Genomic DNA, 19718 nt, shown 5'->3' on the forward strand with positions numbered 1-19718 from the left:
GTTTGCAAGCTGAGAAACCACTTTATGTCTTTTTCCTGAGATGAGATTGGTTTACTTGTTAGTGTAGCTATTCCATCAGATACCTGTTGAGGCAAAATGATGTGACATTCATTCATTCATTCATTCATTCATTCATTCATTCATTCATTCATTCATTCATTTTCCTTTGGCTTAGTCACTTTATTCATCAGGGGTTGCCACAGCGAAATTAACAAATAAATTAACCAGCATATGTTTTACACAACAGATGCCTTTCCAGCTGCAACCCGGTTCTGGGAAACACCCATACACTAGTTTATTACTATTTAGTTTATTCAAAGAAAGGAAACCTACATGAACACGGGGAGAACATGTACAATCTACACAGAAATGCCATCTGACCCAGCCAAGACTCCTAACCAACCAGTGTCCTTCTTGCTGTGAGGAAACAGTCCTAACCACTGAGCCACCGTGACGCCCCATGTAACATTTGTGGCACATATAACTTTATTGGATACAAAAAAATGCAATTATTTGATGATGTTCATTTTTGTTGTAACCCTGGGCCACAAAATCTTATAGTGTTATATTAAAGTTGCTTGGGTAACCAAAAATACATTGGATTTGAATTGAATTTGAAATCTTTGTTTTTTTGACAAAAAATGTTAGACTATTGAATAAAAAAATCATGTTTCATGGAGATATTTAGTAAATTTCATACTCTGTATATATTAAAACTCATTTTGGTAAACATTTTGTTTTGACAACATCAAAGGTGATTTTTTCCCCCTTATTTACAGCACATTGTTCTGAACCCTCAGATTCTATGGGCTCTACTTTAATGATCTAGATGCAAAGTGTAAAGCGTATGGTACAAAAGCATTAATGGCATGTCGGAATCCACTTTTGCTTTTTTAAGGACGGAAAAATAGGCTCTGCATCCAGGCACATGGTCTAACAGGGTTGTGCTTATTCTCTTAATGAGTTATGGGTGTGTTTTGAGAATAAACCAATCAGAGTCTCATCTCCCATTCCTTTAACATGGCATCTACGTCCCGCCATGGGGCATTTGCTATTTACATGGCAAACCTTGTAAGTAGAAAAACTGAATGCATAGTGAGAAGACAGTTAAACAGACTATCTGCAGCACAAGGATAAAGAACAAGGCTCCTCCAATAAACCTCTTTACATTCTCTTTCTCTCTTTTATGGATAAGAAAACAAAATTCAAAAACAAAATGTCTAAATTCAGTTCTCATTTGCAGCAAACAAATAAATGAGCAGTAATAATGAAGTGTGGTCAAAAAACAAAAAGTTATAGGCAAAAAAGTTTTAGGCTATCCAAACATACGTACTATGCCCCATATGGTCTAAAACCAGACAGGTAGACAAATCTAAGCTTGTTTTAATAAAACTAATATAAATATGCATATAATAAATAATACTAATGATAATAATAACATTAAACAAAAGCAAGCTGTGAATAAACAGAAAAAAGCCCCACCATAAATGCATGGAAGCAGTGGTTTTTATATTTATGTAGAAAGTAATAATTTGTGTAATATTTTAATCCCTTTAATTTTTTTTTCATTTGTAAAGATATTTGTGTATTGCTGTTTGGGATGTAACGGTATTGTAAATACCGTCATACCGCAATATTAATTTTTTTCGATATTACCGAAGTCGCATGACTCGGTAAAACTATAGGTCTTCTGAGAAAATTTGCTCAGGCGAATGAAGCGAACGGGAGGTAGCGAAAACTACAATTCCCATCAGCCCATGCTTGACCATCATCCCTTGCGGTCTGTTGTCGCTACAGATCCAGTAATGCGGAAATGGAGTGTGCTGCTAGAAGCGGGGATGAAAAAGAGCCGGAAAACTCTAAAGCGGGTGTTGTCGCCGCGCGCGTACTGAATAGCGGTGTTGTCGCGCGAGTTCTTATCAGCTGTGTTGTCGCGCGCGTACTGAATAGCGGTGTTGTCGCGCGAGTTCTTATCAGCTGTGTTGTTGCGCGAGTTCTTATAAGCTGTGTTGTCGCGCGCGTACTGAATAGCGGTGTTGTCAGCACACTGTTCAGATTGATGCAGACATGAGACCTCTATCTTACTCATGGTTTGTCCTCTCAAGTGGGGGAAAGACAATGCACAACGTTACTCACTGCTGTCAACCTGGGCCAAGTCATATCTCTCTTGTCCCAGAAACCTCAGTCCCAAATGAGAGTTTTTTTTTTCTGTTGCAGGGGACATTGTAAATGCCCAGAGATACCAGCTTTTACCAGATTATATTTATATGATAATTTTCCTTTAAACCCATCTCTATCTAAGTGAGTGAGTGATTAAATGTTGAATGTGATGAGTTTTCAACAATACTAAATTGAAACTTTATTTTTTTTACATGGTTTAATATTTTTTTGTTATTAAAATTGAAGTTCCTGTTTCAAAGCTTACAGATAGATGGCTAATTTGTATGTCATTGACACTTTTGGCACTTTTTTGGAGTATTTTCATAAGTTTTGTTTTTTCCTGTAAATGATTCAATAAATACCGTACCATGACATTCATACCGAGGTATTACCGTACCGTGAAATTCTGATACTGTTACATCCCTAATTGCTGTACATCCGGTGTGTATCAAGCAATGTGTAAGCAAGGCGCAAAACTAATGCGCTCTGTGCTGGACTTTAGACTGGCTTTCAGCTGGTCTATTGAACAGTCTATTATAGTTCCTCTAGCAACACGCCAACAATGCGCCTTAACACACCTCTTTTCTAGACCGGAACACCCATGAGACAACAAAGTGGTGCAAATGGATTTGCTATTTAAACAATGTGGCGGAAAACGGCAATACATCTTGTGCCTTATTGGGCCCTGTGTATGATAGGGCCCTTTATATTCAAATAGTTGTATTTTAGCTGGATATTGTTCTATCCTAACAAAGTGTACATCAATGACAGCTAAATACATTTTTTTAATTACTCTTATGACTCTTATATACTCTTATGATGCTTCAGTTTAATTTTTAGTTTTAGCATCCTAAAATGTCATTATCACACCAAGCCTGACTTCAGGACAAAACAAAAGGATCTACACAGAAATATCCCCAAACCCTGCCTGTTGTCGACAACTGCACTGCTGACAAAGTAATGAGGACTTATGCATCTTCCCTGTATGACAGGGCATTGAGCTCAACAGCACAGGAGGTCCATGAGGAATAAAGCAGAGGAGCACTTTAATGAAATGTTATCAACAGATCCCCACAAGCTTGAATGTATCTGAGAGGACATTTTTTATTTTTAGCAGATTCAGATGTTAGATCTTGGATTTTAGATGCGCAGCATTAAAGAAAGAATGCTAAAATATTGTTTAATCAAAAGGATGTTGTGATGGAAGATAATCAGTTAAAGGGGTTATGAAGTGGGAAATGTTTTTTTGACATGTAAAAGGTCATTTTACCATGAAAACCTTCTTGTTAGTTTCAGAACTTTCTTGATCATTTAGAACAACTTATAGTGAAGCCAGATTTTGACAACAAGTTGCAAATTTATTACATACAAATGTGGCTAAACTGGGCGGCACGGTGGCTTAGTAGTTAGCACTGTCATCTTACAGCAAGAAGGTCACTGGTTTGAGTTGGCGTTTCTGTGTGGAGTTTGCATGTTCTCCTCGTGTTTGCAAGGGTTTTTCTGGGTGCTCTGGTTTCCCCCACATGTCTAAAGACATGCACTATAGGTGAATTGGATGAACGGAATTGGCTGTTGTGTGTGTGAATGTGAGAGTATATGGGTGTTTCCCAGAACTGGATTGCAGCTGGAAGGGCATCCGCTGCATAAAATTTATGCTGGAATAGTTGGCAATTCATTCCGCTGTGGCGACCCTGATATAAGGGACAAAGCCGAAGGAAAATGAGTGAATGTGTCTAAACTCTGCCTCCTATCCGCCTCCTATCCAACCTTCTATTCTACATCATTGCTTGGTTAACCCCACCCACTGATTAATAATATGTTAATAAAATATTACTAAACTAATGAAAGGCAAACAAAAGTCTACACAGAAATCAAATCATTTATATGACACTGAAGACAAGAAGATATTGTGCAATGACTTTATTTCATAACATTTGGATGAACATTCATTTTAGTTTAAGACCACTGCTTTGTTCACTTTGTCTTTTGTTCATGTTATTTTATCATAGGATCTTTTGCAAACAATTGACACAGAACGTCTGAAACTAAAAGTCAACGCAGTGCTGGCTGTATTGTAACTGTTTTAATTATGGGGTTGCCATTGCTTCGTCATTTATTATAGATGATATGAACTGAGTGTTTATGCATTTTTAATCTGAATCACATCAGTGTTCTTCTGTGAAGGATGTAGGCTGTCAGACATTCATTCAGAAGTTTACATCAGTGGGCAAGCAGCTGTGATTTGAACCCAGGAAATGTATTTAAAATGCAAAACTGTTAGCCAATCATATCAGAGGGCGGCTTCTTAAGAGTCTACAATCTGCCACACCAGTTAAAACTGTGTGTTGTGATAAACGAGAAACAGAAAATAGCTTATTACTGTACTTATAAATTACTGTAGGATGTTTCATTGTAAAAATATTGAGACTATTATACTACAAATACAATGTACTACATAATAAAAAGGTCAAAAAGTCAAAAGTTTGCCCAAACCAATATGAGTTTCTATCTTTTGCTAAATACCAAAAAATCTGCCTTTGTTACATTTTTTTTTACTCTTACATCAGAAAAAACATTGTGAAGGACACGCTCCATGGTATGATGGAAGTGTATTGTTCCTGGATGTAAAAACTCTTTTGGTCAGTCATCTGTTTCTTATACAGCTAGAACTCTATGGACTACTCTTACAACAGAATTAATCACAAGCACAAACTACAAGATGTTTTTACACCTGACCAGGAGGTGAAGGGTTGTGTTTGATTTGTCTGGGTTTAGTCTGTGTGGGATTGAGTCTGTATGCTTTAAATCGGTAATTTTGTTATATTTAATTTGAAAATGTATAATTATTATTATTATTATTAATAATAATAATAATAATAATAATAATAATAATAATAATTAATAATGATTAATAATAATTATAAAAATAATGATTCTTTGATTGTCCAGGGATTGCAGGTGAAAAAAAGCCATCTTGCTAAAACCTGGCACAATGCATCTTTCCTTTTTGAATTAAAAGTATTTTTGTGCATGTGCATGTTAAAATTCATTCATTCATTTTCTTTTCGGCTTAGTCCCTTTATTAATCCAAGGTCGCAACAGAGGAATGAACCGCCATCTTATCCAGCAAGATTTTATGCAGCGGATGCCCTTCCAGCCACAACCCATCTCTGGGAAACATCCACACACACACATCCACACACACACTCATACACTACGGACAATTTAGCCTACCCAATTCACCTGTACCGCATGTCTTTGGACTGTGGGGGAAAACGGAGCACCCGGAGGAAACCCATGCGAAGGCAGTGAGAACATGCAAACTCCACACAAAAACTCGAGAAACCCGAGGTTCGAACCAGCAACCCAGCAAACTTCTTGCTGTGAGGCGAAAGCACTACCTACTGCGCCACTGCCTCGCCATGTTAAAATTAAATTAAAAAAAAGATATTTTGAAAAATGTGGGTAACCAACTGGACCCCATTGCTTTCTAAAGTAAAAAGGCAATTGTATATATGTATATATGTATATGCGCTGTGGCAACCCTTGATAAATAAGGGACTAAGACAAAGGAAAATAAATGAATGAATGAAAGATAATCAAATAAGGGTGTGGCAAAAAAAATTGCCTTAGTTCTAGTAATGTCCTGTTAATTTGAGTCCATCCTGTTACTCCTTTCTCCGTGTTAACATGGTCGTGTTTTTCACGTTAATTAAATCAAATCAACATATATATAATTTTTTTTCTGGTTTATTGCACCCAAAGAACTGGCAAATTAAGTCACTTAAAAACAGGACTTAATTGCATTGCAGTCTTTTTTTATACTAGGCAAGGCAAGGCATGGCATGACAAATCAAGGCAAGTTTATTTATATTACACATTTTATACACAGTGGCAATTCAAAGTGCTTTACATAAACTAGAATAAAAAGACAAGTATAAGAAAAAAAATTAATAAAAAAATTATTAAAACATATTAAAATGTGTAAAAACAGGTTATAAAAGAATGAAAAAGAAAAGAAACACATAATAGTGCGATCTGTCAGACGTAGCACAGTGCTCATTCAGTAAAGGCACAGCTAAACAGATGTGTTTTCAGTCTTGATTTGAATGTGCCTAATGTTGGAGCACATCTGATCCTTTCTGGAAGCTGATTCCAGCAGTGAGGGGCGTAGTAGCTCTTAGACTTTCTAGTTTATTTGATCCTAAAGCTCTGAGTAATCTATAAGGTTTGTATTCAGTGAGCAAATCTGTAATGTATTGAGGTCCTAGGCCATTTAGTGATTTATAGACAAGTAATAATACTTTAAAATCTATTCTGAGTGTAACTGGGAGCCTGTGTAAAGACCTGAGGACAGGTTTGATGTGCTTTGATTTAAATGAAAGACATTAAATTCACAATGCGCCATAAATCATTAGTCTTTTTTTTTTTTTTTTTGATAATTCTTGTTTAGTAATACCTTTTAAAAATATTAGTGCATGGTAAAGCGAGGGACATTTTAGCTCTAATAAAATGTAAATATTACAGTAACTTTTTATTTTAAACACCTGTTAAAAGAAACGAGAATGTTCTGTAACAGGAGGGACATTTGTCCTGTGTTACATGTGAAAATTCTGTAAAAAATACTGAACCATAATATCATGAAATGGTCCAAAATATTTTTCTTATAGTTTAATAAGTACTCTTTCAACTGAAAGGATAAAATCTTGGAAAATTTAATAGTTTTTTTCAGGGATGGTTACTACTCTGAAATGGCGCAGAATAGTAGGAATAACCCAAAAATAAAAATCATCTTAAAATGACAGTTTTTAATGTTCAAAATATCTGGAATGCTTTTAGTGAATGTCTACACACTCTCAGATGTGAACGTATAAAAGCTTGGGCGGTATCTTTTCAAAAATACATGTCCATATTGTACATTAAAGGTGGATTTATAAATACAAAAGTGTACCCTTTGAAAAGGTGCCACCACAGTACCTTTATTTCTGAAACTGCAGTGGACAAGACCTTGTCACTCACTTTGCAGCAGCAACAACATGTATACACTGAGAGTTACATAACAAACATTTCAAATCCATTTGTCCTCGTTGTCAAAAGAAGCAAGAGCACTTGGAGGAGTTGAATGCTACTGTTGAATATTTGTCCTTTGCAATTGAATGCTATACTGTTAAATATTTGTCCCTTGCAATGTATTCATTCCAGTGTAGACATAATCATTGCTTTATTGTTGTATTGAATTTGTCGTGCCGTTCGTGTTCAGGGTAGACACGATGCCAGTTGTTCAAAAAATGAATCAAATTATTTCATTTTGCATTTCATTTGCATTTAAATTCAAATAATAGGTTAATTTCTTTTTAGAACAGATCAGCAAAAAGGTCTGTTTCAAAAAGAATGATTTGTTCTTGCGGTTTTCAACAGAATTTTCATTTTCTATTGCTTTTATTTCAGATCAATGTAGTTTTTCTCACCTTGCAATTATTTGTCCTTGCTGTCCTTGCTGTCGTTTCAGTGCATTCATCTTTCTCTCTCCTAGTACTGCTTGTTCTTGATCTCCTGTAGAGGTCACTGTGCTCCAGTCTTCACATCTCAGCCCCATTCACATTTTGTCTCATTCTAGCATCTGAGATTGGACATGTTGTTTGTTTGTTTGTTGTTTGCTTACTCACAGTTATTTTTTTATGTTTCTAAATCATGCAAGGCCATGATTCATTTCTGTTTTTGTCAGTCATGGCTTTGTTTTAAGAGTGTAGGATTTAGTACCGTGAGCTGATTTAGGGATTTTATACTGACAAAAACCAGCATCAGTGTTGTTTTCCCCCCTCCAATTTTCTCTTTTTTTTCATTTCTAAGAAGTATCTCTAAGTCCTGGGTTTCTGCCAAACCCAAGCTATGTGGGGAGCAGAACTACAACAGGGATGCAATTATCCCATATTTTGCCAGTTTACAAAAGTCCTTTACAAAATAATAGAGACTGTGTCTATTGTAACACAATTTGATAATTTATCTTTTATTAATTTTTGTAAAAGAAAAAACCCTGTCTACACAAATTTGGCTAAAACCTGAACGCTAAGGGTTAAAGATGGATGAATTTTTTTTTAAAATGAATGGTTTGATGTATCGCAAATAATGTATTTTGACCAAATTTACAGCACTGTGCAATTACTATTATAGGATTTATTCAAATCAATACAGCCTTGATGAAAGAAGAGACTATTATACAGTTAAAGTCAGAATTATTAACCCCCCGTTTGTTTTTCCCCAATTTCTGTTTAACAGAGAGAAGATTTCTAAACATAATAGTTTTAATAACTCATTTTTTTTATAACTGATTTTATCTTTGCCATGATGACAGTAAATAATATTTAACTAGATAATTTTCAAGACACTTCTGTTCAGCTTAAAGTGACATTTAAAGGCTTAGCTAGGTTAATTAGGCAGGTTAGAGGATTTAGGCAAGTTATTGAAAAACGATGATTTGTTCAAAGATAGACTATCAAAGATAGACTAGATAGACTATCAAAAAAAAAATATAGGAGCTAATAATTTTGACCTTAAAAAAGGTTTTTTAAAAAATTAAAAACTGCTTTTATTCTGGATGAAATAAAACAATTAAGACTTTCTGAAGAAGAAAAACTATTGTTAGACATACTGTGAAAATTTCCTTGCTCTGTTAAACATCATTTGTGAAATATTTAAAAAAGAAAAAAGAAATACAAAGGGGATAATAATTTTAATTTCAACTGTATATACTATATTATTATTATTATTATTATTATTATTATTATTATTATTATTATTATTATTATTATTATTATTATTATTATTATTATTATAATTATTATGTTGTTGTCGTTGTTGTTGTTGTTGTTCTTACAGCCAGCTCTCTCTCGACCGTACCCTCTAAAAGGATCAGAGACTCAAGAAGTATGTAATGAAATAAAGATTTATTGAAAGGAATATTAAAATATACCAAACTGTCTAAAGATTTGAATTAAATAAGTAAACCAACTGAAATTATCTCGACAAAATACAACGTTCTATAACACAAAAAGCATAAGATGGTGTAGAAGTCCATCTATTAGCTCAATGACAAAACTAACAGCATGGTCGAAGATTAAATGCATGTAAGCCTTTTCTAGTGCTCCTTAAAAAAATTCTGTTAGTTATTAAAATTTATTTCTATTTGTTTTTCAGCTCTGAATTTAATCTGACTCCAATATTAAGCCACAGTCAAATTTACACTGTATTTCTAATTGGAAAATCGGATCACATTCATCATTCATGACTTAATTTAGAGTTTTGATTTATATCTGATCCCATGCTCTTCAGTTATGCGTTCGTTAGGGACAAAACGTTGATTTCTACGCCCCGGCATTGCATTTCTACTCACGTACATTATCTCGACACTCTGAAAATAGTCAGATGATGTAGGGTTAACTAATACTCAAGTAGTCTGGTTGCTTCCTGCTCACTCATACTAAAAGAGTTAATTTAGTCATTTCCATATAACTTGCTAATTTGAGTGATTTAATGATTAAAAGGGCTTCATGCTGCCGTGCCAAACTTCTCCGTACAGTCAAATGCACCTTAACAATCTAAAAAATCATGTCACAACATAATGGTAGCACAGATTCCACTTAATCTATTGGATTTAAAAGATTTCAGGAGAATTCAGAATGAATTAATACTTAACACTTTATTTTCCAGATGAAAGTGTATCATGCCAATTACAGAATCAAAGAATAAAAAGCCAATTTAGAAATGTACAACATCAATTATACAGCTAAGGTCAGAATTATTAGCCCCCCTTTGATTTTTTTTTTCTTTTTTAAATATTTGCCAAATTATGCTTAACAGAGAAAGGAAATTTTCACAGTATGTCTGATAACATTTTTTCTTTTGGAGAAAGTCTAAAATAAAAGTTGTTTTTTTCCGGCTAAAATAAAAGCAGTTTTGTTTTTAAAAAACATTTTAATGTCAAAATTATTAGCTCCTTTAAGCTATTATTTATGATTTTCTGCAGAACAAACAATAACTTGCACAATTACCCTAACCTGCCTAGTTAACCTTAGTTAAGCCTTTAATTGTCACTTTAAGCTGAATTCTTGTGTCTTGAAAAACATCTAGTAAAAAAAATTTATTGTCATCATGGCTTGTATAAAATAAATCAGTTGTTAGAAATAAGTTATTAAAACTATTATGTGTAGAAATGTGTTGGGAAAAAAATCACTCCATTAAACAGAAATAGAAGAAAAAAATAAATAGATATGCTAATAATTCAGGGGGCACTGATGAAAATGCTCAAACACTGCAATGGGGCATCTTGCCTACAAGACCTGCACCCTTCCCTTAAATACTCAACTCAGAACAAACAGCCATACATTCAAGACAACAAAAGCTTCACAAAGGTCCTTGCCTGGTAGTGAGTTTAAGGTTGTGAACCCTTCTCTTTGAGGTGGAGAATTTTGCAAAGATCTTATCAAAGCCGAAGACCAGATCAACATATACAATTAAAATTTTTAATTGAAATATTACAGTGAAATTGAGACCATTTTACCAACCACACAAATACATTTAAAATGATGCCAAACATGAATATAGAGCTAAAAGATACACCATATTCAAAACTTGGACATTCTGTATGGAGTTTGAGTGATTGCTTTGGTGGAGAAGGTAAAGTAAAGGTCAGGAAGGGGGGCTTAGTGTGATTTAAAAAAAACAGTTGAACAGCTGATTTCCGGATCTTCTTTTCGGATCAGAAAATGTATTGTTTTAGTGCCCCACAATTCTCGTGGTATCGCCTTTTAGAATTTTCACAGCAGGTGTCAGGTTTTTGATGTTATTGCCCTACAAAGTGGCCTCTCTGGGGAATAACGGTCCACCAAATAAAATTCAAATATGTACAACCTCCATCCATAAATCAACTAATTAACTGTGACGTCACACTGCGAGGACATCTAAAGGTAAGAAAAGGAAAGACAGGGTCATAACAATTTATTATTATTATTATTATTATTATTATTATTATTAATATTCATTTCTTGTAGGATTTTAAACTAGATTTTCGAAATCAGCATACAAAAATGTTTATGACTTTGTATTTTGCCTCAGTAGCCTTGTGAAAGTTTCCCAATTGTATGCAAGCAAGCCTCTGTTTGGCTCTGCTTGTAAAATATCTTGTATGTACAAAAGCCATTGTATAAACAAGCAATGATACCTCACTACAATGGGTTACACAGCAGCCGTATATTGAGAGATAAGTCGTCGGATTAGATTTCAGGCCGCACGGATCTATTTTACACATCTCTATCAGTGGTGCCATTTGAAAATGTTATGCCATCTGGTTATGATGAGAGACGGGATGGATGAACAGGCAAGGAAATATCATCCGAAGCTCATATTTTTAGCTGAGAGTGATGCGTGCTCTCATCGACGTGAATGAAAATTAATAAATAGTCGAGAGCATTTTAAGAGGATTTATGCCACATGCAGGTGCTCATTTAAATCTTATATAAGTGTTAAAATGCATCAAGATGCAAGCATTAAAACTGCTGGATATGATTCTGTTGATGAAATGTAATCAAGGCCTACATCCACATTATATGGAGTGCCAGTAAAGTGGATGCGATCTCTACTTAGCGCTTAGAATAGATTTCATGGAATGCCGCAGCAAATTAATTGCATAAGTTGCTTTTAAAAAGGGTGAAAATTAACCCGCCCCCTTTTTTTCCTCCAGGGGATTGACTTTGCGGCCTTTACGGGTTACATGTTCCTGGGAATCTGCCTGGTGCTGCTGACCTCGTTTCCCTTTTTGAGGTTGCTGTTCTGGAATAAGAAACTTTACAACAAGGAATCAAGTGAAATCGTGGGTGAGTATTCATTTATTCTGCTCTGATCCTACGCACCAGATTTCTCCCAAACCAGGAGCTATCCTCAGGAGAGCTACTGAAGCACTTGCGTTTCCTCTTTTTAGGATTCAAACTTTTTTTGTTCTGACATGTGTGATGAAAAATGTATTCATAATCCCATTGACCTAGATCTTAAAGAATGAGAAATCACTTGTAAAAACAATTGAGTGGTTGCGAGCACAATTGACCTTCTGCAGTTCTTCCTATTTGAGAATGTGAACGGGTGTCATACAGCATTCTCCGCTATTTACACCAAATCTCTTATCCTATCCAAAGCTCCTTACATTTGATCTTTGAACCCTTGTGACTAGGATAGGGATGGCCTACCCTTTCATGGATGATTATAACCTCAGCAATACATCAATTTTTCATCCGCCCCTCCTCCTATGATCGCATTGATGCGTTTAGTCTCTTTGTACCCTTCAGGCTGTTTTTCCTGATATTTCCATTATTCTTATCGGATGAGCCTGTGCTGAAAGCCTTAACCGGGTCTGTATTAAATACATAAATCCTGTCGTAGATGACCCCTCTCAAGACCTAGACTTACAGTATGTACTACTTTCAGACAGGACATTACCCTTATCTTTTTTTCTCCTTTCTCCTTTTTTTCCCCTCTCTCCTCATATTATTATTATTATTTTTGTTTTTTAAGGGGTCAAGCTGTCTGCTTACTGTGGGTTTTTTAGCCCCTGCTGGTAGATGTTGTAACTACACCATCTGCCAAAGCACCATTCCCAGCTAAAAGGTTAATCAAATTGATTTGCTGTATTTTTGTTAATAAACTGAACAAACTTTCACCAAGTTCTCCAAAAGTTCCCTTTTACCTAAAAGTTTTAATTTAAAGTACTATCATAAAAATAAAACCCAGAATAAAATCAGTTACAGTGCGTCCGATAAGTATTCATAGCGATTCACTTTTTGCACATTTTTTATATTACAGCCTTATTCCCAAATAGATTAAATTAATTTATTTCCTTAAAATTCTACACTCAATACCCACAATACAAAACATCAATGGAGTGACTTCACAACAACTAAGTGAATGTCCTTGAGTGGCCCAGCCAGAACCCAGACCTAAATCCTATTGAACATCTCTGGAGAGATATGAAAATGGCTGTACACCGTCGCTTCCCATCCAACCTGATAGAGCTTGAAAGGTACTGTGAAGAGGAATGGGCAAAAATTCTCAAAGACAGGTGTGTCAAGCTTGTGGCATCATATTCAAAAAGATTTGAGGCTGTAATTGCTGCCAAAAGTGCATCAACAAAGTATTTACTTTTGTACATGTGATTTTTTCAGGTTTTTAATTTTTTCAATACTTTTTTCATACAGTACTGTCATTACGGGGTATTGTGTATAGAATTTTGAGGAAATAAATTAACTGAATCTATTTTGGAATAAAGCTGTAACATAAAAAATGTGGAAAAGGTGAAGCGCTTTGAATACTTTCTGGATGCACTGTATATAATCATAAATAAAAAGGTAACACTTTAAGATAATCGCCATTACTTAATGTTAGTTAATGTATTTACTAACATGAACAAACTATTAGTAATAAGTTTATAATGGTGTTTATAATCTTTGTTAACGTAAGTTAATTTTAATTAAGTTTAAAAACGCTAGTCCATGTTAGTTCCTGTTTACTCACGGCACAATGGTAAAAAGCACAACTTTGGATATTAGTAATGCATTAGTTAATGTTGAACTTTGATTAATCATTTCAATTCAATCTTTATTTTTATAGCGCTTTTACAATGTAGATTGTGTCAAAGCAGCTCAACATAGAAGTTCTAGTAAAATAAAACTGTCAGTCCAGATTTAAAAGTTAAAGTTTAGTTTAGTTCAGTTCACTGTGGTTTAAACATTACTGCTTAAAAAAGTCCAAACACTGAAGAGCAAATCCATCAATGCACAGCTCCACAAGTCCCAAACCAAGCAAGCCAGTGGCGACTGTGACCAGGAACAAAACTTTACCAATTGACAAAAGTGAAGAAAAAAAAAACCTTGACAGATATCAGGCTCCGTTTGGGACGAACATTTCGCGCCTGGATGAACTTCTTGTGCAGAGCTACAGTCAAGGCGCTGGAGGCTAGTTAACACTGGATGTCCATCATGGAGAAGTTGCCTTTAAATCGGACCATTTTTTTATTTACTCACAATGCGATGTTCGGACCCCACTGCGTTAATCGCGTCAGCTAAACTCTCCAACTCATTTTTTTTCTTTTGTTATTAATTCCGGAGGTCAAACTTGCATACTTGTTTTTCTCTGGTCTGCCTCCGATAGGAGCACTTACAATTCACATTCTGTGAAGTTTCTCTTCTTGCTTGCATTTGCCAATGCTTTCTCGTTTGGTTTTTCCAAAAGTGGAGTCATTACCATATTCATACAGGGGGGAGGCAAGGAGAGGGTTTGCGCTTGTGCGTGCTGCTCTCAATTTCACGTAAATTCGGATGAACAAATAGAATATGCTTGGGATTCTGCGTGTGCAGTGTTTCATACATCAGATTTTTTTTACTGCGTATGCACAATTACAGCTTTGTCCTTACACAATGTTTAAGTATTAATTCAAAGCAAGTCTTTGTACATGAGGCCCCAGGTGATTGACTCCAAAATTTCCCTACCTAGTTCTGCCTAAGAGCAACTACAGCTCAATATTAACTACCCTTTTCTTACATGACTCTGCAAAAATACATCCTGATTACATCCATGTTAGTGCATGGTTATGGCTCTGTAGTTACCAGCCTGTCAGGTCCTATGTTGATCTTGTACCTTGATATTCAACATTGTCTAACACTTGTTTGGATTGGCCAATGTGTCGAAGTTGCATATTTATGACATTCTGATGGAACAGGGCACATTTCCAAGCATGAAGGTGCTAAAACAGCTCGAAAGGCCGTTAAAGGCCTCACAGACACTGACAGGTCAATAGCACTCTCACCTAGGGAGTCATCACTTCAACAACACCTCCACGGACAGTACAGAGTCTCACTTGCAGAATGTTACACTTTTTTTTTTTTACTCAGATATTCTTCCATTCTGAGCAGTCATTAAAGGTAATGGCTGGTTATACTCTATTTTGATAGTCTCCTTTAGACATTCTGCAAATGTACTGTATCAGTACGTCAACTATTTGCCATTAGAGTAGTAGTATAGTATCACTGTATAGTTTCTATTCACCTATTTTTATGCTCATTTTGGAATATTGCAAAGAAAAAAAAAGCTTACTGGAAATGCCAAAATGTGCATACATTTTAAAAATGAGAATAAAAACTTAAATGAACACGTCTGAGTAGGATAAACTTTTTAAACAATTAGAAATATATGCATGAACTGTATTCCAATCATAAAATATATAATGCATAAACTTTACATTTTAACATGCACAACAAAGTAGTCACGGTTTTATTTTAACTGATCATTTTAACTGATTATGAAAAATGGGTGCAATGGGATTACATTAATGGACAAACCAGCTGACCGACCACATTGTACAACATCTGAAATGTTGTTTCAGTCATTCTGAAATGCCTTAGTCAAAGTATGTCATCTAAATTGTCCAGTATTAACATCTCCTAGAACTGTAATTAGTGTCTGTGCTCCCAAAGAGTGGTTCGCTCCTTTATTGCATTTCATTTTCATATTCTAAGGCAGGGGTGCTCAATCCTGTTCCTGGAGATCTACCTTCCTGTACAGTTTAGCTCCTACCCTGATCAAACCCACCTGAACCAATTAATTAGGACCTGAAATCCACTTGATAATTACAGACAGGTGTGTTTGATAAGGGTTGCAACTGAAATCTGCAGGAAGGTAGATCTCCAGGAACAGGATTGGCCACCTCTGTTCTAAGGCATATGTAATTTATTTTATTAAGTAAAAACTCACTTACTGCAGCATAGTCTATTTTTCTAAAATAATGACTTTTAAAAAAAAAAAACTCATTAAAAAAGAAACAGGCGACGCGGTGGCGCAGTGGGTAGCACTTTTGCCTCACAGCAAGAAGGTCGCTGGTTTGAGCCTTAGCTGGATCAGCTGGCATTTCTGTGTGGAGTTTGCACGTTCTCCCTGTGTTTGCGTTGGTTTCCTTCGGGTGCTCCGGTTTCCCCCATAAGTCCAAAGACATGTGGTACAGGTGAATTGGGTATGCCACACATTTTGATGGTTCCCGAACAGACTTTGGCCCTGTTTATAAGTTTTGCTACGGTTGCGCCATCCGTCCACACTACGCCGGAGTTTTTAAGCACCGAAAGCGGAGCATTCTGAAACTCTGCTGCTCCGTGATCACATGACTATTACACATGGCTTTAACGCTACCGGAAGACAGCAGACCAACCTTCACTGTAAACAACAACATGGACACAGAAATGGGAGCGTTGTTTGCACTATTGTCTGTTTTAGGCGCCATTGTGCAGTTATTCATTTGTAAATTCGTTTAGTAACAACTCAACCTCGTCATCTGTCCACAAAAATACCTCTCTTGCTTTCTTTGCCATTGCGTTCATTGTTCAACCAACGTTTGTTGACTAATAATAACCAAATGCTGAGCGAGACGCATGCTTCCTATTTATACTAGAACGCGCATGCCCAGAGTGCACGAATGGTCACGTGATATACATTTTTGGTGGCGTAGTGTGGACGGAGATATGTTCAGAAACACTAGTTGAAACGATAGTGTGGACGTAAATCATTTTTGATCTAAAATGGTGTTTTAAAACTAAAACGCACTAGTGTAAGCATGGGCCTTAATTAGCAAATGCATGTCAACCTATTCTGCTTAACTCACAGTGAAAAAAAAGTCTACTATAATCTAATGAGGTCTGACATGTTCTTATAGTTGCCAGAATGTCTAAAAGAGCCATAATATCTGTGTTTTAGCAGTGCTGCAGTTCTCATTGTAGTTTTAGGAAATACTGCAAAATTTGGAGTGGAGGAGGACAGGAGAAACTGTCAATGCAACAGCGATTTCAGTTTCAGACCATAAAAGCTGTATAGAAACATGCCACACAATAAACATGCTCAGTATATGCTCTGTGACCCCTATATGCATTTTCCAATGCATTTTTCCCAATTTTAAATGTAAAGTTAACCCTAAACTGACAATTATTTCATTATTTGCTCTAACTTCACTTGTCCCAAACCTGTTTGAGCTTCTTCTGTTAAACACAATTGATGATATTTACAAAAATATTGGAAGCTGTAACCAATAACATCCAGTATTTGTTTCTCCTTCTATGGAAGTCAATGATTTCCTGTTTTTCACAATTCTTTAAATTTTTATTTTATGAAAAACAGAAAAAACAAAACATGTATTGATTTGGAAACACTTAAGAGTAAGCACATTTTAAATAAATGGCAATTTAATTAAAAAATAAGTGTGTTTTAAAGCTTATTTTACAGCATATCCATAAGCCATTTCATTAGTACAGACCAATTACAATCACAAAGAGAATAAATTGTGTTTGTCAATTATTTATGGTATGTGGAAGGGGTTTCACTTATCACTTACAAAGCCAAAAGCTCAATTACTCCATCAGCACACCTCTCACTTAGTTTGAAGGCTGTCATAAAAAAACAATGCATGTTTTCATAAATAATTCAGCAAAGCGTCTTCTCATAGGATAAGGACATGCAGTCTCATTCATAATAATAAGACAAGATGCTTCCAATGTCTTCTATGATGTGCAACACAAACATCTCTGTTAATCTTTAATGTTTTATGACTTCTAAGTTAAAATAAAAAAGGGTTGAGTACTAATAAATATTATTAGGTTCACAAACGTAAAAAAATCTAGAAAATTAGTGTAAAAATCTTATCATTCCTGTATGACTTTTTTACAGAACTTGTTTTTAAGATTGTATTTAATTAGGTCACACCTTATTTTAAGGTGTCCTTACATGTACTACAGGACAGCTGTTTATTCATCTACAGAGCATTAATGCACTTTCTAGAGTAGTCAACATTTCACATTCGACATCAAAAACCTTTGGTCAAAGTTGTCCTAAAAGTATAAAACAACACCAATTCTTGTCTTAGGACAGTTGTGAAAAATGTTTATGATTCACTTCAAATGTAAATACTACTGTACACTACTTGACAAACGTCATCGATCCCAGTTGTAAGAGCAAAAAAGACTTCTAGTCGATCATTTGGAAAAGTGGCAGACTGTAGATTTTTCCAGATTCTAGTTGATAATTTGGAAAAGTCAAGAAATGAGTCAAGATCGGTGAAGGAAAATCTTGGTTTGGGATTACATTCAGTTTGGGGGTGTGCAAGAGATCTGCACATTGGATGGCAACATCAACAGCCTGAGGACTTAAAACATTTGTGCTGCCCGTTATTTAACAAACCAAAGGAGAGGGAAAATTCTTTAGCCGGATAGCGCTCCTTTTCATACTTCAGCCTCCACATCAAAGTTCCTTAAAGCAAAGAAAGTCAAGGTGCTCCAGGACTGACTAGCCCAGTCACCAGACATGAACATTATTGAGCAGTCTGGGGTAAGTGGAAGGAGGAGGTATTGAGGAATCCAAAGAATCTTGATGAACTCTAGGAGTTCTGCAAGATCGCTTCTTTTGCCATTTTAGATGACTTTATTAATAAGTTATTTGAGTCATTGCAGAGATGTATCAAAGCTGTCGTCCAAGTGCATGGGATACAAAATATTAATTATTTTTCCACTGCACCATGACTTTATATTCTGTACTGTACATTATTTCTGTTAAGTGACAAGACTTTTGTCTAAGCAAAATCCAGAGGCCCTTGCCTTTCATTTAAGGCACTTCTGATAACAAATGATCAACTCGAAGTCAAATTATTATGTGTTGTTCCTAAAACTTAGGCGACAAAACTTTTGTCAGGTATGTATATATACAGCTATGGTTTATTATGGTACCCTAGGTTTAGGGTTGGTTGCATGCAAGTGTGCACAAGGACAAGCAACATGTCTATCAAGGAGTCGTTTAAGTGAATAAAGTTTAGTTTTATTGTTCAGCAAGTTTTTGTAAATACAGGATAAGTCAGAGGTGTATTGAGGGCATTGTTTAGGGAAAGGTTGTATTTTAATAAAAATATTATTTTTTGAGTGTTAGAAAGTTATATTATTGATGCCCACATAGCAAAATTTCTTTTTGCTTTTCCACACAATCAGCTTTTGCTTGGCCCACATGCCTCAGTGAATTACGGTAAATGACTGGACGAAGTCTGCCTTCCATATAAGGGCCAAACTTATCAACATATCTGGCTCCAGTCTCAGCCAAGTTAATAACCCATAACTTGGTCTAAACTGTGTGTATAATTCATAACATAATAATTTGGTTAATAAAATATATGTAATGTATATTAAATTAACTTATCTTGCAATACACAGGAAACAATAGATTAATACGTCTTGATTGTTTCCTGGATTAAAATAAAGGCATTTGAAAATACAAAGAGGAAAATGAAAATGGCGTCAAGCATCAAAAAATATCTTTACTCAAATAATAATTTAGGCGACGCAGTGGAGCAGTAGGTAGTGCTGCTGCCTCACAACAAGAAGGTCGCTGGTTTGAGCCTCGACTGGGTCAGTTGGCATTTCTGTGTAGAGTTTGCATGTTCTTCCGGCGTTCGCGTGGGTTTCCTCCGGGTGCTCCGGTTTCCCCCACAGTCCAAAGAC

The 19718-nt window shown here is 35.5% G+C and overlaps 2 protein-coding genes across 3 annotated transcripts in view; both read left to right on the forward strand.

Moving 5' to 3' along the window:
* LOC147836428 (uncharacterized) overlaps window positions 1-19718 on the forward strand; it is a 719152-nt gene that overhangs the window by 585784 nt on the left and 113650 nt on the right. The window lies entirely within an intron of this gene.
* oca2 (oculocutaneous albinism II) overlaps window positions 1-19718 on the forward strand; it is a 178881-nt gene that overhangs the window by 67495 nt on the left and 91668 nt on the right. For both annotated transcript variants that reach the window (XR_015493936.1, XM_087257613.1), the window contains exon 15: window positions 11897-12029. Coding sequence is in view for 1 of the 2 variants with exons in the window: in XM_087257613.1 (XP_087113739.1) it covers window positions 11897-12029 (133 nt within the window). In the remaining variant the exon portion in view is untranslated. The remainder of the gene's footprint in view (window positions 1-11896; window positions 12030-19718) is intronic.

This window comes from Danio rerio, chromosome 6 (genome assembly GCF_052040795.2).
Source record: "Danio rerio strain M-AB ecotype USA chromosome 6, GRCz13ab, whole genome shotgun sequence".
NCBI lineage: Eukaryota > Metazoa > Chordata > Actinopteri > Cypriniformes > Danionidae > Danio > Danio rerio.